Here is a 17,627-nt window from a genome sequence, read left to right on the forward strand (position 1 = left end):
TGATTTAATTCAAAATGTAGAAAACTTTATAACAGGAATATTTTTTGTCTCTGAGTACAGAGAAGCAGGACTGTCAATATAAAACAAGAACCACATAATGACTGGGTACCAATAACAACATACCTGAACTGCAGTACTGCATTGTGTTTATGCAAAACAAAATCCATGCATCATAGGTATTTGTATTAAGTTTTGGCGTAATTTAACTCAAGGCAGATATAGCATGTCCATGGAACAGCATGAGATGGAATTCATGTGAGAATAGTCCATATGTGCTAAAATTTCTATTAGTGTAATAGATTTGGAAGTATTGCTCTCCTAGAGTAATTCTTTAGAAGGATTAATGGAGTTGTTATGCCAGTGTGGAGTGGAGGAAATTGCCTAACAGTATTTAATTACTTGTCTCTGATGTTAAAACCACTTTCTAGCTAAAGTTCAAACTGGTAGACAAGATGTTCTGCAGCTTGCCATGAAAAGTTTCAGAAAGTTTGGCTTGAAGAGAAAGGATTGAAACTGGCTTCAGAGTATGATGTTGTCAAATTCCACTGGCATAGCAGCAAAGGGTGGAAAAGACAGAGAAATGTAAATAACTGCCAATACAGTATGTAGCAAAGAAAGGCAGTTCAACCATGACGGTCATAGCCCCATATAATTGAAAATCTGAGACACAGAGGTTCTTTTGTGGTTTATAGGGCATTATCTGTTCTTCAGTATATGAGTCATTTGGTTGTTAGATTTCTAAGAGGTAGATTGGAGCAACTTCTATCAAACAGAATTTCTTTAAGTGCAGAATCATAGCTGTTCTGTTTTCTACTTTAGGTGATGAAATTGATTCAAAAAAGTATTAATTTTTGGAAATCAGAATAATATGATTTTTATGAAATTATGCTTTTATTTTTTAACAGACTGGATGCAGATATTTTCCTCCTGATTGCAGAGATGTATCTTGTCATTAAACATTATTTTGTGTTACCACTGGCTGCTACAGCCATTGTAGAATTTTTATGCTAAAAAGAGGTAGTTGTTGACTTGCAACACTTCTAATTGACTAATGGTTTCTTTGGCTCTAAATGCACTCTTTGTGAGCTTGTGTGTGTGTGTGTGTGTGTGTGTGTGTAAATACCTATGGAGAAATGTTTGAGAAGTGAAGAAATTGATGGAAATATTTGTCTTTTAATGAAATGTGTTGATTGTGTTTTTCCTGTGCTATTGATACTTGACCTCAAATACAACATTAAGATTTGTGTTTTCCTACCCTTGCTAAATTTGCACTGTTACTGCAGAATCCATCTTCCTTTCTCTACCACCTGTAAGGCTGCTTGGCTTGTGTTTCCAGATAAGGGAGATCTTTGTTGCAGTTGTGTGTACCATACGTAACGTGCTGAGCATCACTGCTTGAAATCTATAAGCATGTAAAAGGAAAAGGGTTGAGTAGATGATTTGCATATGAAATTATAGAACGCTCTTGAAAATTGTCTAAAGTATTCCACAAGTGGTTGTAAATAAAGCTCAGCTGAAAATCATCCAAGCTACATGAAACTTGCATCTGATTATGACCTATAGCCATAATCTACACTTCTAGCTTTGGAAACTATTCTAGGGCTTCCTGCTAATCCAGTTTAACTGTTGCTGTTCACTGTAGTTAAAGATCTAAAAGCAGACATTTAAGGATCAGCTAATGCAAGCTATGATTCAAAATACGACATTTGTGATGTATTTTGCATTATTGTATTAAAAGAAAGGATTGTGTGAGTTACCTCTCCACTCCTTTGAGAGAAGACTTAGGAGTGAGAAGTCTGAATTTTGTCTCGTCAAAACTTTACTGCTAGTTTACATAAATTCAAGTTTTCAGGGCTTCGTGAGAAAAAGAGACCCATGCTCCAAAAGGGAATTATACTTTGCAGAGTTGAAGGAGAGAGGAAGAACTTGGACAACCTATATACTCATTGAGTAAAAACTCAGGTAAAAGAAAAAATAAAATTGTAGCAGTGCAACAATGATTGACTAAAAGGCCAGAGTAAATGTTTATAACTTTGTCCAAAGGTGATTAGAATAAATGATAAAACTCAATTATTTGTGTATTTCAGGTTTATAGGAAGCAATCTGTACCCCACTTTAGAATTAGCTTTTGGGTTCTGTTGGTTTTATTTTGGGAATAGAGGGGTGTCTGTTGTTGAAGTCAGTTTGTTTGGTTTGGATTTTTTGAGGTAACTTTTTTTAATGTTTTCTTTAACTGTTTTCTGGACTAAAAAAATCAGCAGTTTCTGGAAAAATGTCTTTGTAAACCACTAATTGTTGAGCTTAATATTACCATATTCAGGCAGTTTTAGAGAGAATAGACTTATACTGAGAGAATAGATATATATACTAGAGAGAACAGATCATACTGATGAATGCAGTGGAGAAGAAGTAAAGGGGCAAGGGAGAATGAGAGATGAGAAACAGTTTTTACTGCTAAAAGTGATAATAAATGAATGACAGATGAATGTCTATAATAGAAGCTGAGGAGAGTAGATTTTCAAACTGGCAAGGTTTTCTGATTTTTATTGTACTGTTTACAATAGTAAATAATAATACAATAGTACTGTTTAGTAATTTATTTTCACATGCTGCAAACAGTGTTGTTCTCTGAATAGGTTATGTATTTGCCCAAAAGGGACTTTTCTTTGAAACCATTCAGCTAACTGAAAGGAACTCTGAACACACAGTGTGCTTCCATGGTCAATGTGTAACCCAAACATGTAACTTGAAGTTGTTTTTTTTCTTTTAATAGTTTTCTTATTCTTTCTAGAAAGTAGCACACTTTAACCTCTTCATCCACTGGCTGTATGTGAAAGTGAGAATTGAGCAGCTTGTCTTTATCCACTACTTTTTTTTTCCTCCTTTATTATTTTCCCTCCTTAAAGTATACATTCATCATGATTAATTGTGATGCCCTAGAATACCATCATGTTGAACTTCATATAAATATAATGACTAAAGATTCCCCTATGTCCTTTTTTGGCCTTGGGGGGGAAAAAAAAAAAAAAAAAAAAAGATACAGGAACACTCTGACTTGCTGAAAATCATACAGTGAGGTTGCTGCTTTTTTTTTTTTTTTAGTTCAGAACTACACTCATTTCTCTTGACTATCAATAAAATTCTAGTGACTAAACCATATTCTTCCCTGCATCAGTTGCCAGTACTGAAGTCAGATGCATACTAATTGCTGTTAAGGGTAGAGTTTACTGGTAACATCTACAAGTTTGTTTGCACTGGGGCGTTCCTTTTTTTTTTTTTTCTTTTTTTTTCTGTTTTTTTTTTTTTTCAGTCAGCAAAGAGATCCAGTTTCTTACTGTCTGGAGATAAAGTTTAATGTATTTTGCAGTGTGATGATGTGAAGATTTAAACTAATGCAAATGGATGTACTTACTCCTACGCACTTTTAATTTTTCAGGATGTGTTCTTGTCCTTCTGTCGAACTGTATGTAATCTATTTAATATGAAACTATATGGAAAGCAAATAAGAGAAGCAAGCCTATGATCCACTTGAATCTAAGCAGTAAAATAGGAAGCTTTCACAAGTAAAATACTGAATTGAACAATTACAACTTTCCTACAGAATTTTAAATTGTTTTTTGAAGAAGGTGGATATGATAGTAATTATGTGTCATGTCACCATTGTAATCAAAGAATGGAAGCAAGATGTGATAAGTGAGGTGTTTAGTTGGGTAAGAGAAGATATTACCAGTACTGTCCACAAGCAAGTTACAGTGGTTTGTACAGTTTGGCTTTACATTGCCTGTGTAAACTGTCTGAGCTGCTAACATAATCAATTTAAACCCAGGACATTTGCTTTAAATCTTTATTTATCTTGAAGCATCGTCTGCAGATCTAGTCCTACTGCTAGCTACATGGGAGAAGAGACTGAACCCCACCTCACCACAGCTTCCTTTCAGGTACTTGTAGAGGGATATAAGGTCTCCCCTGAGCCTCCTCTTCTCTGGACTAAAAAATCCCTGCTCCCTCAGCTGCTCCTCATAGCACTCATGTTCCAGACCTCTCACAGCTTCATTGCCCTTCATTGCCCCACATGCTCCAGGACCTCAAATTCTTTCTTGTAGTGAGTGGCCTAAAACTGAATGCAGCATTCAAGATTTGTCCTCACCAGGTTGAGTACTGAGGCACAATCACTTCATTTCTTCTGCTGGCAACGCTATTTCTGATTTCAGCTTGTGTGTATCTCTTTAGGAAAGTAAGAATTGACCTCTCTGGCCAAATGAAAAGATTTAAGATGTTATATGATGTAAGTTCCTGTTGTACACAGTTTGCAAACTTCTGTTTTTAGTTCATACTGTGCTAGATTAAACTGCATTGGGAAGTAAATAAACAGCTTGCATAGGTATTGAGGAGGATGTAAATAAACAAGAATATATATTTTATTGGTTAGAATAATCAAATTCAGTAAAACAGATGATTCTCTTAAAAGGAAAAAAAATCTGGAAGACAAATTGATTTAGGAGGTAAAATTGTTGTCTTTAGCAGTCTTAGAACTGGATATTGAAGAGAAATATTATCTTGGCTGCAGTCTTAGACAGAAAATAAGATGAGTTCTTACACTTGACATATCAAAATAAACCTATATGTAACACAAGTGAATAGGACTAAATGTTTGAAAAGAGCTTAGAATTATATTAAATAGTCAGGTAATGAAGATAAATGTGTTGCTTTAAAACAAACAAAGAAAACAACCTATCTGACAGCCAATATTACTGAGTGTTGCTAAATCTTAGAAATGTCCAAGGATGCCTTTGCACTGTTTTGATTCAAACAACACATAAATAGAACAGTAGAATTAAAATGACACAGTCATCTGCACAGGTAAGTGATCTGGTAGATCACAGTCATCAAAGCAGTGGTTGAAGAACATCTGGTTAATATTATTTAGATTTCCCTTAAGATTATTGTGAAGTTTAGCATTCACAAAATGAGAGACGAAATGCTTTCTTGGATCGATGACTCACTGAGATGGGAAAACAGTGTTAGGATCAAATGATCAATTAGTGTTCTGGCAAAAAGCCCATCTAGGTGCAGAAGATATTCAAGTGTACTAGGACACAATGTTAATGCATTTGTGAGCTATATTTACTAAATTATATATATATAGTGCTATATGTAAAATACCATTAGATTCACTGGATTCAAACAACATGTATTGTTCAAATCAGAGCTGATAAACAACCATAACAGACGAAAGAACATTGATTAATGCAAAGTAGTGTGCACAGAAGAGGGAAACTTGGATTAGTCATACGTCTGTGTTTCAAATTAAATACAGCTGCTCGGGGAAAAAAAATCTTAGCCAGTAATTTTCAAAACTTGATGAAGACTTCTCTTCCTCTTGCAACTTAAGTATAAGGTGAAAGTGATGTTAAAAAGAGGAGCGAGTGGAAAAATCTTTGGAAATGATTTTGATCACCTTGTATGGATCAATGATGCAGTACAGCATACATATGTAAAATGTTACTGTCCTCCTCTCAATCCTTTTATTTTGTAAGTATCTCCCATGAAGTCAAATAAGAGAAAACATGGGATTGTTTATGCCAGAGAACAGGAATGAATTCATACATGAGTGCAATCTGTTATGTACATGGAGCAATGAACTATATATATAATAAAATAAACTATAAAAAGTAAAGCCAATACAAGCTTTACAAGTTTTACAAGTTTTCCATCTGAGTATTTGTTAAGTAAACCAAACGGTGTCAAATGAAACTCAGAACTGAAAAAAAGATAGCTCGCTAAACAGGGTATTAAAACAAAAGATTCAAAGATATTATAATTTATAGTTCTTCATTTCATGAGATATGTTTCTGAGGAAAGATGTTTGATGCTGAAAGGATGTCAGCGAGTGGCTGGGTTTTAGAGTTTTCTATAATTTGGAGAGCTCACAAAGTTCTCAGAACTTTGGGTAGTTTGTTCTCAGTGAAAAGTGCTTTAAACCTGTTTGAGGTTACGTATTTTTCCATTTCTGGTAATACAGGTTATTTTCATTTAAGTTTCTTGTCAAAGGACTGAGTGAATCTTGCTTGTTTTGCTTGAGAAACACTGCTCTGTGTGGAGACTTCTGTGTAGCTGAGAAGTTAGTGACATCTCATGGTAACCATGGAAAATTACAGGTGATTTGTGGTAAAGTTTGGAGTCTGTAATTTAGGAGACATTGTAAATGTTGTCTAGGTTGAAATATGCTTGTACATTGCTCTGATGTTTAATTCTAAAGTGTTCATTATTTAACTAATAACTGCTTTATTTCTAAGTCTTACTGGAAGTATCGAAACTTGTCAATATTTGAAGTCCAAATATAGCAGTGTGTAGTAGCTAAATATTTGTCACTTGTAATAAGACTTTCCTGTTTTTGCTTCTTTTAGGTACGAAGTCAGCTGCAGAGTATGCTAATTGTGCTTATGATATTGTGTCACCTGCTCCATCAGTATATTTGGGCACATTTCAAATTTTGCATCTCCTGGAAGATCTAAAGATGGCTTTGGAAATGTTAGAGGATCCTCAAGAGAAAGAAGCACTGCGAAATCAAATTCCAGGGGCCACAGCAATATGTATACGGGAGTGGTTTGAAGAGAATCTGGTGAGTATTTACTTCTAACTTTATCATTTTGTTTGTTTGTAAACAGCCTTAGGTCAAGTATTCTCATGCTTCAGTGACTTTTATAATTACTGAAATCTGTCTTCTTAGAGAACTGCAGCAGATATTAAGTAATCATAAAAAGCTGTTGATATCACTGCTTTATGAGGTGATGACTAAATGAACACAGGAGTATGAATAGTTGATAGGCCTTAGGTTGTGTTGGATGTAATAAAAGCAAAGCTTAAAGTGAACTTTTCTGTGACATTTTTTGCTTTTATTTGTTTCTGTTGTGGATATTCATTCTTTCCTGAAGATAACATATGAGTGTGTATATAATTAAAGCTTATCATTTTTAAATCTATCAATTTGGAATTCAGTGATGTTGTCTGATGAAGGAAGAAATAGGAATAAGATGCATGATTCTTTATCCTTTTGCTTGTTGGTATTCTGAAACTCCAAGATATATTCTACACCAGGTAATGATGGTAAATGAAAAGAGCATTAGCTTCTGAATGAGAGATGTTTATGTTGGGATAGATAGGGAATAAACATTTGGCTGTATTGAAAGGACTGAACCGTATCCAGATGAGGAGCAGATCTTATAGCACAGTATGTTGAGACCACTGTGTTCTTAAAATATTTTGCCCTGTTTTGTACGGACAAGTTCTACACTTATTTTAAGGACATCTGTATGCATGAGGAGATTCGAGCATAGTAGGTGTGATTTTTTTTGTTTGTTTGTTTGTTTTTAATTACAAAACATCCACTAAACTCAATCTTAGAATGTGCACTTTTTCTTTACAGTTAAAACAAACAAACAAACACCTATAAACATGCACAAAACTTCCATGTTTTAAAATTTTTGGTAGTCCTTTGTGGAGCCGAGAGTTGGATGTCGTTATTGAGTCTTGCCTTCCATTAATTCTATCATTTAGTACCATTATTGGGTGTGAAGTACCACCAACTGTTTCTTAACAATTCTGTTACATATAGCAAAGATGTGGGAAAATTTAGTTGTGTCTAAGGTATGAAAACTTCAGGATTTGTTTCACATCTGACATTACTTTGCTTATTCTGTCACTGGAGGGCATTAATTTTATTTATTTTTAATGGGACCTCTGGTGGTGATAGAGTGTTTCAAGTGGAGTTGGATTTTGTACTTTTTTGTGGAACTAAAATTTCCACATATTGCAAATTTGTGTATTCTGCAAAGGCTCCTTTTTGAATTTCTGTGGTCTGGTATCTCTGAACGTCAAGATATTGAATTTGCACTCAGCTGTACTGTATTAACCTCAACAACATTGATTTGAGATAGATGAAGTAGCATTGAATTTAGGTGGTTACTACATAGAATGGAATGAGGATATAACAATTTTTGTGATGTTAGAAAAGCGCTTTTCTTTTGATGAAACAAAAGTGGAATAAAGCTTCAGTAATAGTAGCTTTTTTACTACTTAAGAACTATACTAAAAATTTGTGCCTCCAAGTGCATTCATGCAGTCTCTGTACATGCTTTATGTTTGTAAATTCTTTGGCCTTGAAAACTGAACAACAAAGAAGAGGAGGGTTGTCATAAGACATTTAAAAGAATTTTCAAGGAAACTTCAAATACATAAAACCATTTTGTGTGTGGTTTCACTGCTTCTTAATAAATATTTTAGTACTGCTAACAACCACAGGACATATCATGAAGTAGATAGTAATTTCAGCATTAAAAATTAACTGTTGCAGTAACAATGGGCTATGTTTGAATTAATGAGCTGTGGGAGAATACATTTAGGTACAGTTTTATTTTAGAACTCTGACTGTCTACACTGTTCATTTATTAATTCATCTTTGTTGATCACTTCTTTGAGTACAAAGGAGAACTCTAGTGTTCTTATAGAGGTCCTAAAATAATTTTAAAAATAGGTGAAAACCCTTATTTTCATGATTGTACAACCTGTGATTGTACAACCTCTTACTTATAGTGGAGTGTTTATGTTAAATTTCAGCCACTTCACTGTGTAGCTTTATATACTGATCCTTAAAATGCTGCTTCATGAGAAATCCTGAGTATTTTCCTCATGATGTTTTTTCTTAGAAGCTTAATTCTGAAAATCTTTTTTTGAAGGCACTAAATTTGAGGAAACAGAAAGGGGAGAGAATTATAGAATTGCTTATGTTGGAGGGGACCTTAAAGATGATCTAGTTCCAACCCCCTGCCACAGGCAAGGTTGCCAATCACTAGATCAAGCTGTCCAGGATCCCATCCAGCCTGGCCTCAAAATACCTCCAGGGATAGGGAATCCACAACTTCTCTGGGCAAGCTGTTCCAGTACGTCACCACCCTCTGAGAAAAGAATTCCTTCCTAACATCTAACCTAAATCTCCTCTCTTTTGAATAGTTTAAAGCCATTCTGTCCTATCATTATCAGGCTGTGGAAAAGATCAAGCACCCTCTGGCTTGTAAGCTGCTTTTAAATACTGGAAGTCTGTAATGAGGTCTCCCTGGAGCCTTTTTTTTCTCCACGCTAAACAGGTCCAGCTCCCTCAATGCCTCTTCATAGGAGAGGTGCAGAGGTGCTCTGATCCTCTGATCATCTTAGGCCCTCCTCTGGACCAAGTCCAACAGCTCCACGTCCTTCCTGTACTGGGATCCGCAGATTTGGACACAGTACTCCAGATGGGGCCTCTCAAGAGCAGAGTATAGGGGCAAAATCCCCTCCCTCTGACCACCCTTCTTTTGGTGCAGCCCAGGATACCATTGACCTTCTGGATGGCAAGAGCGCACTGCTGGCTCATGTCCAGCTTTTTGTCCATCAGGACCCCCTGGTCATTCTCCTCAGGGCAAGATACCTCAAGACAGACTCGAGCAAATACTTTTATAAAGATGGAGTATAGTAGTAATATCCTCTGCTAGTTAAAAGAAAATAATTGTATATTTCTTGTATATGAACTGTTGTTACAAGAAGTCTTTAGAAGTGTACTGTATAAATATTTAATTGGAATGTAAGTTATTGCTACTAAAAACAGAAGAATTACATGTATGCAGCAGTAGAACTCTTCAACAACAGCTGAATGGGAAGAGAATATGTTGTGAGCAATGTCAGTTAAATCCAGTACATCTATCTCCTGGTAGGTTTGACTGCAGGACTCAAATGTTGAGAGTCATGACAGAGCTATATATAGCTGAATCTTCCCGTTACCAAGTGGCGTTGGCACATGCTAAATTGAAAATATACCAGCAAAGTCTGCTTGGGATAGTATAGCCAAGCCATTATTCTGTATGCACTTATGTTTATTATTTCCAGTTTGAAATACTAGATGGATATGTTTTCTCAGCAGTTGTTCCAGTTGAATTTTGAGTGACCCAGTCCTCTGCTGTGCTCCAGCTCCTTTTCAATGAGTTAGTGATGCAAGGAACAGGCAGGTCTGGTCTTCTGACTTCCTCAAACATGTTAGAGTAATTCTCAGCACACAGGAAGCAGCAATATACTTCATGCCTACTCTTTATGAATACTAGAGAATGCCTTGGAACTACTGGGAAGGGAGGTGTAAATGGCTTGCATGGAATTTACCTAAGCCAGGATGAATTGATTTATTATTATTATTATTTAACATTCCGTTGTTGCTTGTCTGGGAGTTAGTTTCATATTTTCTGTCAGCGAAGTTCACTGTATTATTATTATTATGGATATTATTATTATTATGGATATTATTATTAAGAAGGGAAGATTTAGGTTGGATGTCAGGGAGAAGTTCTTTACAGAGAGTGGTGAGGTGCTGGCACAGGCTGCACAGAGGTTGTGGATGCCCCGTCCCTGGAGGTGTTCAAGACCAGGTTGGATGGGGCCCTGTGCAGCCTGGTCTAGTATGAAGTGGGGAGGTTGGTGGGCTCTGCATGTGGCAGGGGGGTTGGAGATTCATGATCCTTGAGGTCCCTTCCAATTCTAGCTATTCTGTGTAATTCTGTATTAGCTGTTTTTCATAGATACGAAAATCTATTCTGCACAAAGAATTAAAGCAAGTTGAAAATACCTTTGCAGCAAGTAGGTCTAGATCTTTTTCTTAAAATGATGTACTGAGGTTAGTTTTCTGCAGTTTCTTGCAACCATGAAATGACCAATAATACTTAATAGAGTCAACTTTCAATTACAATGACCAGAAGCAATTAAACAGAACTGTGTTATGGCCATAGGCTTTTAGCGCTCATGAATGAGAGACAGTATTCTGGTTATAATATCAAGACTTGTTTTTATGTTAAATGTTCCAATATTTCAAGGTAGCCTGGTGACATGCTATGAAGTTTAGCCCTTGAGGGCAATTCTTGCCCATATGGGCTATCTGCACCTTGATATTGTCAGAGGGACTACAAGCCTCCTCATAGGAATTCATGATTGTATGCAGAAATTGCATGCTAGCCTTCAAAAGGATGAATATGATTTATTTATATTATCTAGGACTCCGTTTGCCTAGGACTCTTTCAGCTGTTGTCTTCAGTGGCTTTGCACTAAGTCACGGAGTGTCACATTTGTCTTTAGTTTTGTAGCTAATGTTATGGGTGGTAACGGTTTTTTACTTGACGTTGTGTTCTGTCACTTCATTTCTGGCTGCATTGCTTTTCATTGTTTTAAATATGGTATACTGCATTAATGTAACAAACTTTAGTGTAAAAATGTAATTCTATAAAATACCTACATAGTAGGCAATAATGCAACAGTCAACAAAGATGTTCAGTTCAAACACAACTAAACATTTTCAGGTTTTGTGATATTTCAGAAAGAAAAACAAGTTACAGTTATTTTTATACTTCACATTTATGAAGTAGCATACAGTAGGCTGGCACGTTTCTTGTCTTTGTAAATAGATGAGCTTGTCCACATAATGTTTTTCATGTTCTTTCCCAGGATGCTGATTTCATTTGTTTATCACAATTAAAGCAAATATGTTTATGTAGAGAATGAAGTAGGCCTTGTTTGTTTGTTTGTTTCGATAAGTTTTATCTAGCTCTGTCCTTTAGAAATTGTCAATTAGTAATTATTAAGACTCTGAACAACAATCTTACTGGAAATGCTTAACTTTCCTCAGTATATAAAAAGGATTTCTGTTGCTATTTCTTTTTTTACCTGTATTCTCGTGCAGGTGCATTTTCATATTTTCTTTCTCCTCGCTCTCCAGTTCTCATGTTTTTCTGCATCATAGCAATGAGAGGTGTGTGAATTTGGCATGTTGAGGACATTTTCCCAGATATAATGTGTTTCTAATCCCTTTGCTTCCAAGCCAGTTCAAACATAAGGATCAGGAAGTAATGGATGTAGAGTAATGGATGAAGGAAAACTTAATACTGAGTGAACAGCTAGATCATTCTCTCTCTTTGACTTATTTATATGAGGGTATTGGCATTACAGTGATGTTGGGGGCTGATTTTATTTTATTTGGTTTGATATTTAGCTCTCCGTTCAACTAAAAGTCAGTGCTCAGTGAAGAACTATGCGTAAACATGCATTTCCTTCACTTGCTTTTTTTTTTTTTCCTTAAACACAGCACTAACCCGATGAAGCAATCCTCACATTGCAACATATTTTCCATGCTTTCACACTGCCCAGAGGAAATAACCTGTTTTTCCAGAGAAATTCTAAGCAAATTTGGATTTGAATTCATTTGGTGCCTGAAACTTTTTCGGGCCAAAGCTCAAGCAGGACATAAAGTTCAGCAAGCAGGTGACAGGCTGAAAGGGAACACGTGACTGTCTGGAATGTATGTTGTCAACATTCATAGCTGATAAGATGCAGAAAATTCAGGCACGTTTACCTCTTAATCAGGAAGAATGACTGTAACAAAATCAAGAGACCTTTGCATGAAATCCAGAACAAGTGACAAGGCAAAAATAAGGTACGTTTGTGATTTAAAATACTTTTAACAGGAAAAAATTGATCCTTGCCTAGCTGTAGATGCTACACTGAGGTACTTGTAAGTGGAAGAATACAATTTTCTTTCAGTGTTTTTTGTTTTTTTTTTTTTCTCTCTGCTGTAAAGCAAAATCGTTAAGACATAATATGTTGTGGAACGTCTTAAGAGAGTACAGAGTACTTTCCCCCAGTTTGCTAAATAAGCCTGAAATAAGTCTTGCAACCTCTGTTTTGAGCTGGATTAAATATGGATACGGGATTCTGTAATTGGCTGTACACAGTATGTGTATAAATATACACATATATATATATGTGTGTATGCATATACACCGTAATGTGAGAAAGTCTGATGCATTTGCTATTCTTTGTAATCAGATAACTCATTTTCTGGGAAATAAAAGCGCCCCTAGGGATTTCATATTTTAATCTCAAGAGAACCCCCTTAGGCAATTATGACAGAGGCTATCAGACACAGAGAAATGTCCTGTACTGAGTGCATCTCAAATGATAGAAATCCAAGAAAGAGCTGCTCTCACCAATGTTATCATAGCATAAAAACTTGTACAATTGGCATAGAATAAGCATGTTTGATGTACAGAGAAAGTCAAGTTCTTTTCAGGTGCTGTCTCATGGCATGGTTCACTTTTAGAAATGTTCTTTTACCTTGTTCCATTTTCTGCCAATTTTAGTTACTCTAGCATCTTTAGAAGACTTGTAGTACTAACTTTTTAAAAACCTTTCACATTTTTCTTGTCATAGAACTTGATATATTTATTACTGTCCAGTACTCAAAGAAGGCTGGTAGTCTAGGTTTGTATCCTTCTCTGCTTGTCACTTGGAAGATCCAAAAAAGACATGCACTGGTCAGAAGGATCGAGAATATTTGAAATAGTAAAACTCTTTGCAGAAACTCCTTTATCTAGGATTTCCAGTTTGAAGGGTGGATAGATGGCTAAGTATGATAGATCCCTTTAAGAACTGCTTTTCAGAGCATTATACAGTTTCAGACTTCGAATTCTTTGCATATACTGTTAGTGTGATGGGCAACTTTGGTCCTGGCTCCATGTTCTTGCACTTTGTCTTAAATGCATGAATGTATTTGGCTGTAGGAACTGAAAGAAAAAAAAAAAGTGGAGCAAAATAAATATTCTGAGATCATCACAAAAAATCCTGGGGGACTGCAGCATTTTGGTGTTAACAGGCATTGCCCAATACATTGTGTTTGTATATGGAACAGTTTTACAGTTTAAGACCAAAGCCACTTTTAATAGTGGGACATATCAAGAAACTGAAGTTTGTTGGGAAAGGTTAGAGTGTAGTCATAAGTACTGTGCAGAGGCACTAGAGGACCCCACAGTAACAGGGAGTATTTTTAAAGATCCCTTCTTTGCCAGAATGTTGCTTTGCATATGCATTAATCTCCGTATTGCAAGTTTGAAAAGTTGCCATTCCACGAGGTTTCAGCAAAAGCAGACAAAAATCTTAAAAAGGGTATCATCATCTTTAGTTAAGATGGAAAACTGCCTTCCTGGCACTATTTATGGAATAATCAGATTATCCACTGACTCGTCCTTGAATTTCTCCTTTTTTATAATGTCTTTTGTGAGGACAGGCCACTAATTCAAAGAGCATAACTTATTTTTAGGTTTAGTCAGGGCCTGAAATAAACTGAGAAGGCTGAGTAGTGTTACGATAAACAGGGAGTAAAACAGAGACAGGAAATAGGGGGTCTTTGTAATGAATTCCAGCCACTCTTGAAGCAGAAAGCCAGGGAAAGCATTACTTGAAAATAGTTTCACAGTGACAGCTTAATAATTTTAGGTTGTTATTCAGCACTAAAAGTGAATAGTTTCTGCAGATTTATACTGTTCTTGAAAGATCCCTTTTTAAAGACCGTTTAGCAAGTTATATTTTTAGTGTTTTTAGATTTACATTGTTCTGGTTGCTAACCAGATCTGCTGTTTAAAAAAACAGATGTTTGGGGGAGAGTCTGAAGTTTATACAGTTGTGCATTATATATACATCTGTGAGAAGTGTTTGGGATAAGACTGTGGGACGAGGCAGTAGATTTAACTTGAAATGTGTACACACGTTCAAGAATTTAGAAGTAGATGGGTTTAAAGGGGAAGAAGTCACAGCTATATCCTGTAGAACAAAGCAGCGCGCTTGCTTCCAAAAGTTTCTTTTAGCCCTGGGAACGTGACTGCTGAGATGGGCCCAAAGCATGGATGGTGAGATTGATATTTACAAGCACTTCACGTGGCTAAAGCGGGTAAGTGATTTGCTGTTCTTTGATTTGTCTTTGTAAATGCATGTTACCAATCTAAGTCAGAATTCTCAGCTTTGCGGAAGGAAACGCACGGAGTGCCTCAGACCTGAAATAATGTAAGTTCCTTTGTGAGAAAGGAATTAGGGACTTTTCTTCAAGCAGGAGGAGGAAGCTTGATGGGGGGGAGGCTGTGCAGGGGGACGATCAGCTGTCTATGTCTTTAAAAACAAAACTCTAGAGTCAGTCTGTGAACAAACGGCAATAGGCTCTAGTAAGCGCTCGTGCTTTCCTGAGGTTGTAATATAGCAAAGCATAGCATACATTGGAGTGCATGGCAAAAAATTAGAATACATTGTTTATCACATTGTGGTTTAAAATTAAGGAACATTTGCACTGGTTCTTCACTTAATTTTTCACTGCTGTAACTGCCTGAGATCTTTTAGTGTGCTTTTGTTTTGAATAAAAATGGTGGTTTTTTTTTTTTCCTGCACACAGTTCTCTGATTAAATTATGCTTTTTTAAAAGGCAATGCTATTATCCTCATTCTTGTGATGAATGTGAATCTGAACATGAATTAACTGCGTAATAGAAGGAGATTAATTTTTGTTTTCCTGCAAAATTAAAAAAAAAAAAAAAAATGTCTGATCATCTTGGAAAAATCATCTAGTCTTTGCTTCTAAGTTTCTTAGGTTCTAACTATTTACTTTTCAGTTTTTATGATTTTTAAAATGGGATGTGAATAGTTCCTTCACAGTAAACTGTTCTATTAAATTGCAATATTGATTTAACTGTATATCATGTGAGCAGTACATCTTGCCATTATACTTATAAAAAATCTATTTTAACTGTATACTTTTGTTATAAATTCCATGCACGCTATTTATGTTAGTGCTTCTGCATGGCCCTTGATTAAAAACACATGCATACATATGTGCACACTATTTTTAACTGGCTGCGTAAACATAAATATGAATATCTGTGAATATCTGTGCTAAATGTGAACAGGAACTTTAACTTGGGTAGCTTCTTTGAATGTAAAATGTTTGTGATATTTGAGTCTTTAACAAAAGCTTGGGAATGTTGAAGTTCAGTTTACTTACAAAATATTTAGATCTCTTCCTCAAAACTCTTTGTGTTTCTGGAGTATGGATGGGGAGGGGATTAAATGGGGAATTGAGTGGGTGAGTGAAGGAGAAGAGACAGCAGGAAGTAGCAGTTGGGAACGTTACACTGTTATTTTAATTTGTGTTTTGTATAGTTAAAACTAGATAACTCTTTAGTGGTTTTTGAGATGACATTACTTTGTTATTTAAATGATGTTTTAAATATGATATATCTGCCACCTTTGCTTCCCTATTAATATCCAAAAGATAGATTTGCTGACAAAAGGCTGAGGTGTGCTATTATCAAACTGAGTTGCATTCGCTGTGTTACTGAGAATGATAAAACAGTGAGAAAGAAGTAGCTTCAGAGAAGAATGTGTCATGGTGTCATGCAGAAATGTTCACAGATCTGGGAGGAACTAACAACAGAGGGTACCTTTTCGGAAAAGACATTGTGTTCAAATATAGTACAAACTGTTTTGCATAACTAAATGATTGCACTTAATTCTTTTTATGTACGATAGATAAAGGAGAATATCAGTATTGGTTCTTTTCCTTGCAGGCACTGTTAGGGGTTGAATATATATGGGGTGCAGGAGAACTGAAAACAATCTTTCATAGTTCCCAGGAGAACTTTGAGCACTGTGATACAAAGTTTATTTGATAAGTGATCTTGTAAAAAAAATTAAAAAATCAAAGTTATTTATTTGATTTCCATATTCCAGAATCCTAGCATCTCAGGTCTGGCACTGTGGTAGCATTAAGGATCCAAGGCCTTGTGATTAAATACCATTGCTTTTTACTCCAGACTAATGAATGGCGCTTAACAGAGAGTAATTGCAAAAGACTCTCATAAACTCTGGTGAAATATGCTAGAACTGGCTCCAATTTCATCATTAAGAGAAGTCACTTCAGAAACCAGGATCAGTTTTGATGTTGCAGTCAGTCTGTCATGCCATATTTGCATGGTGTTTTTTGGCTTGAACTGTATTAGGGCAGCAAACAGTTGTTAAATAAATAATGGTGAATCCAGGCAGGGGAAAATAAGGAATAAAACTACAATTTTCAGATGCATAGAACAAAGGATGTGGTTTTAATCAGTAATCTTGTAATACAATATGTACAGAAGCACCATGCAGCAACGGGAGAGACAAGGCAATATTTAGATCAAATCTGAATAAAGTGTTGCCACGCTTCAAGTCTTTCCATTAGGCTTTCTTGATGTTAAAATGATCTGTGAAAAGTGGTTTGCCAAGAATAGGCTGTACATATGTGCAGTGTCGGTACAAAAATATAAGAGCAGAAAGAGCAAAAAAAAAAAAGAGAAAATACGTATGAATCACAGATTTCCTTTGTTTACTGCTTTTTTATATTTTAATTTTTCTATCTTTTAACAGTAAAAGTGTATGTATATTATTGCCTGCAGTAGTAGTAAAATTTCTCACTTTCTCTGTTGACAATATTTTGCCTAATACCAAAGGCATAACTCTATGATGAGCACAGCTATGTTGCACTTTATGGCATACGATATTGTGGTCGTAACGTCAGAACTATCTGATCTGTTTATTCTGGCCTAGATCTGAATGGTACCTGCCATAGCAACATGATACCACACTGGTTTCATTTGTTAGTGATTCAGATGTTCAAAGACATCTCGTTAGTGAGGCATAAAGCCTAGTTAAGTAGGTGATGGGAAATAACAAAAGAAGCATGTCTTGAAGTTGTCTCTTTCTAGAAGGATA

General features: G+C 35.7%; 1 protein-coding gene across 1 annotated transcript in view; it reads left to right on the forward strand.

Annotated features, from left to right (window-relative positions):
• Positions 1-17,627, forward strand: part of PPFIBP2 (PPFIA binding protein 2) — a gene marked incomplete at both ends in the record, with an annotated part of 69,640 nt that overhangs the window by 6,849 nt on the left and 45,164 nt on the right. The window contains one exon of the mRNA XM_079536801.1: positions 6,408-6,622. Coding sequence (XP_079392927.1) covers positions 6,408-6,622 — 215 coding nt within the window. The remainder of the gene's footprint in view (positions 1-6,407; positions 6,623-17,627) is intronic.

Source organism: Tetrao urogallus (genome assembly GCF_951394365.1).
Source record: "Tetrao urogallus genome assembly, chromosome: 6".
Lineage (NCBI taxonomy): Eukaryota > Metazoa > Chordata > Aves > Galliformes > Phasianidae > Tetrao > Tetrao urogallus.